Below are 3,590 nucleotides of genomic sequence, written 5' to 3'. Positions count from 1 at the left end.
AAAAAAAAAAAAGCGCTAGATATAGGGCGTTTTTTTTTCAGAAAAGTTTTCAACTTCAACAAAGAAGCTTTTGAGCTGCTGATAAACGTTGGCGGTGGCGTTTAAAGAAATGCTCGGTGTACTCCACAGGATTGGGAAACAAAAAGACACCAAGCGTGAACATTGCCTTAAGCAGCAACATCTGATGATCTAAAACAATGAAGCCAATGCAGGAGTGCACAAAACTGCTGTTGACCGTCTCATGTGGCGATGTTTTTCAGAAAGCGGAGGCCCAGCTGGCATACGAGCTGCAGGCCGCCAAGGAGCAGCAGAAGATCTGCCTGGAGGAGATCGAGATCGAAGTGGTGCAGAGGAAGAAGCAGATCACCATCGAGGAGAAGGAGATAGAGCGGACGGACAAGGAGCTCATCGCCACCGTCAAGAGGCCCGCGGAGGCCGAGGCCTACAAAATGCAGCAGCTGGCTGAGGGGCAGAAGTGAGTGAGAAGAACCCAGCGGTCAGAGGGGCATTCAGACAGATTCAACAGCTTTTTTTATTTTTTTATTATTATTATCACCAATCGGAAGAAATTGTACGATCACAGAGAACTAACACTTTGACAACACAAGTCCACACTCCTGTTGCTACAGCAGCCGGTAGTTGACTTAAAAAGCGAGGACTTAGCGAGTTAATTAGAGTGGAGATCTGAAACATCTAGTATAGATTTAATGTCAAAATGCAAAACACTCCAGTAACATTATTATGGGCTGCAACTTGTCTATAAAATGTCAGAAAATGGTGAAAGATGTGGATCAGTGTTTCCCAAAAGCCCAAGAAGAAGTCCTCAGATGTCTTGTATTTGTCCACAACACAAAAGAGATTCAGTTTACTGTCACAGAGGAGTGAAGAAGAAACTATACAACATATATAACTATATAACATTTGACAGTCTGGAATCAAAGCATTTACTTTTTTCATAAAAAAAATGACTCAAACTGCTTAAATCAATTATCAAAGTAGATGGCGATTTATTTAATAGTTGACAACGTATTGATTAATCTTAGCGATTAGCTGTTAGTATGCAGCAGGGTTTCCTGCAGCTAAGGTGGCCGCCTAAGGAACACACGGCTGCCGCCTTGACTACGTCGTCAAAATATATATATAAAAAAAAAAAAATTAGATTGCGATATCCGGATAAGGGGTCGAAGATGGATGGATGTATTGCGATATCCGCTGTGTTACTCCGCATATTGACAGAGAGCGGTTAGATCGCGTTAGCTGCGATATATTAATAAAGAGGCGAAAGCGGTCGCGGGGCTGTTGACTTGACACTTGCTCTACAACAAGCAGACTACAGTGGTTTCTATGCCCTGATGACTGACTGACAGGCTGAGGTTCAACCTCAAACCCCCCCCCAGTCAAACGACAAACCCCACCCTACTATACCTTACCTAACAAGTTATGAGACGTGTTAAATGGATGAATCGGATATCAGTTCATTCATCTTGTGTGTTTGCATCAGGACGAAGACGGTGCTGATAGCCCAGGCTCAGGCAGAAAAGATCAGGAAGCTGGGCGAGGCGGAGGCTTGCTCCATCGAAGCCGTGGGCAAGGCGGAGGCTGAGAAGATGAGACTGAAGGCGGAGGCCTACCAGCAGTACGGAGAGGCAGCTAAGACCGCGCTGGTCCTCGAGGCCCTGCCTAAGGTAAAACATAGAAGGCTTCTCCAAGTGTATTAAAAGGCCCACAATGCACCTCCAGCTTCTCTAAAACACTGGTTTGATGGTTTGATCGAGCTGAAAACTTTTTACAACAAGCATGAGGCGGTGTAACGTCCGTGCATGGTTCCCACACCAAGTGTTAATATACTAAGCATTTCTCTCATTTCTCTTATCTGTACATGAATTTAAATATTCTCCAACTACTAGAATTGTAAAAACACCTTATGTTCACTCACTTGCTTGCCAAGCGGTAGTGAGAAGATCGATACCACTCTCATATTTGTCTTTTAAATATGAAGTTACCGCCGCAAGACAGTTAGCTTAGCAAAAAGCTGGAAACGCAGGGAAAACTGCTAGCATGGCTGTGTATTAATCTCATAAATCTGCCCAGCAGCACCTCTAAAATCTTTTGTTATATCTTGTTTGTTTAATGTCCTCAGAAAGCTGTAACCCAACTTTTAAAAGTTGCAGTGTTCAAAGCTCGAACCAGAAGTCAACACAAGATCTATTTTTCCAGGCAATGGAACATGGAACCATGGGGAAATTGAAGGATAATAACAGCTCTCAGTCTGTATTTGGGATCATCGCAGTTGCTTCATCTTGAAAAAAAAAAGAAGATAACTCAATGTGTGTGTGGTTGTTATTTTTTTTATGTCCTTACAGTAAACTCTGTCTTGTATCTTTGCAGATTGCTTCCAAGGTGGCTGCCCCGTTAGCCAAGACCAATGAGATCGTCATGCTCAGCGGGGAGGGCAGCCGCCTGACCAGCGAGGTCAACCGCCTTTTGGCTGAACTTCCTGTGTCTGTCAATGCTCTCACGGGAGTGGATTTGTCAAAGGTGAGCACAACAATAACAATGCTAGTAGCAACTCTCCAAATCCACACGCGGTGAATAAGGAAAAAACAACAACTGATTTTTATTAAATTGACTACAAGAACACCGAGACAGAGGAACTTTCTAAATGAAAAGGGACTACGGTCTACACAGTGTCGACACTTAGAGAATATGGGGGGTGAGTCTATAGTTTATCAATGACAATGTTAATGACAGTCACTTGCCATGTCCGAGGCAGCTGATGATGGTGCGATATAAACAACGATGCTGCATAGAAGCTCCTTTTTTGATACATCCAGTGCATTAGATTGCATCAGATTTTTTGCTTTTTCAGAATCAGAATCCGCTTTATTCGCCAGGTATGAGGACACATACGTGGAATTTGTCTTTGGAGCATTGTTACTCACACTGTGCTTAGACATACATATCAACCAAAACAGAAATATACACACTAATATATACACAATATATACACACTCTAAACAGAAACAATATAGAGGCATGAGTGCAATGAAGAGATCAATACAATTATTTAAATGTGCGTAGTGCAAGGGTACTGGGATAAAATAGTATTATGTTATTATATTACAATATGAACAGTATGAACAGTTCTGAAAAATAGGAAATGAGAATGATGAATAAATAATAAAATATATAATTGAGATGTGAGAGTTTTTTCCCGGTCCGAGCCTTCACGTGATCCACGGTGAAAGCGGCGGCAAGAGCTTTCGGTTCAAGGTTCAAAGTCCAAATTGCTTCAACTTTGACCTTCAACTTTGACCTAGTTGCCGCCGACCTTTCAAGGAGTAACCAATTCCAGAACATCTGCTCTGCGCCCTGCCTCACAGTTTTGCCTCGGATCATGTGCAGGTGGTTGAAGCGGCCAGTTGAGCTTTTGGGGAAAACCCTAAAAAATGAATAGTGACTGAAGGAGAAAAAAAAATTAAAAAGTAGGTCATGAAGACACTGTTCAGGTTGAATAATCCGTCCTCTGTCGACAGATGCCGTTGCTGCAGAAGATGACCGGTGCTCAAGCCTGAACCCCCCCCCCCCCC

The 3,590-nt window shown here is 42.9% G+C and overlaps 1 protein-coding gene across 1 annotated transcript in view; it reads left to right on the top strand.

Moving 5' to 3' along the window:
- Window positions 1-3,575, top strand: part of LOC116685746 (flotillin-2) — a 13,152-nt gene extending 9,577 nt beyond the window's left edge. Inside the window, exons 8-11 of the mRNA XM_032510660.1 lie at window positions 261-475; window positions 1,502-1,685; window positions 2,389-2,538; window positions 3,537-3,575. Coding sequence (XP_032366551.1) covers window positions 261-475; window positions 1,502-1,685; window positions 2,389-2,538; window positions 3,537-3,575 — 588 coding nt within the window. The remainder of the gene's footprint in view (window positions 1-260; window positions 476-1,501; window positions 1,686-2,388; window positions 2,539-3,536) is intronic.
- The last annotated feature ends 15 nt before the right edge of the window (window positions 3,576-3,590 follow it).

The sequence above is a fragment of the Etheostoma spectabile genome, unplaced genomic scaffold, assembly GCF_008692095.1.
Source record: "Etheostoma spectabile isolate EspeVRDwgs_2016 unplaced genomic scaffold, UIUC_Espe_1.0 scaffold172, whole genome shotgun sequence".
Taxonomy (NCBI): domain Eukaryota; kingdom Metazoa; phylum Chordata; class Actinopteri; order Perciformes; family Percidae; genus Etheostoma; species Etheostoma spectabile.
Note: the sequence above shows the minus strand (reverse complement) of the source record. Positions and strands in the feature narration are given on the sequence as shown.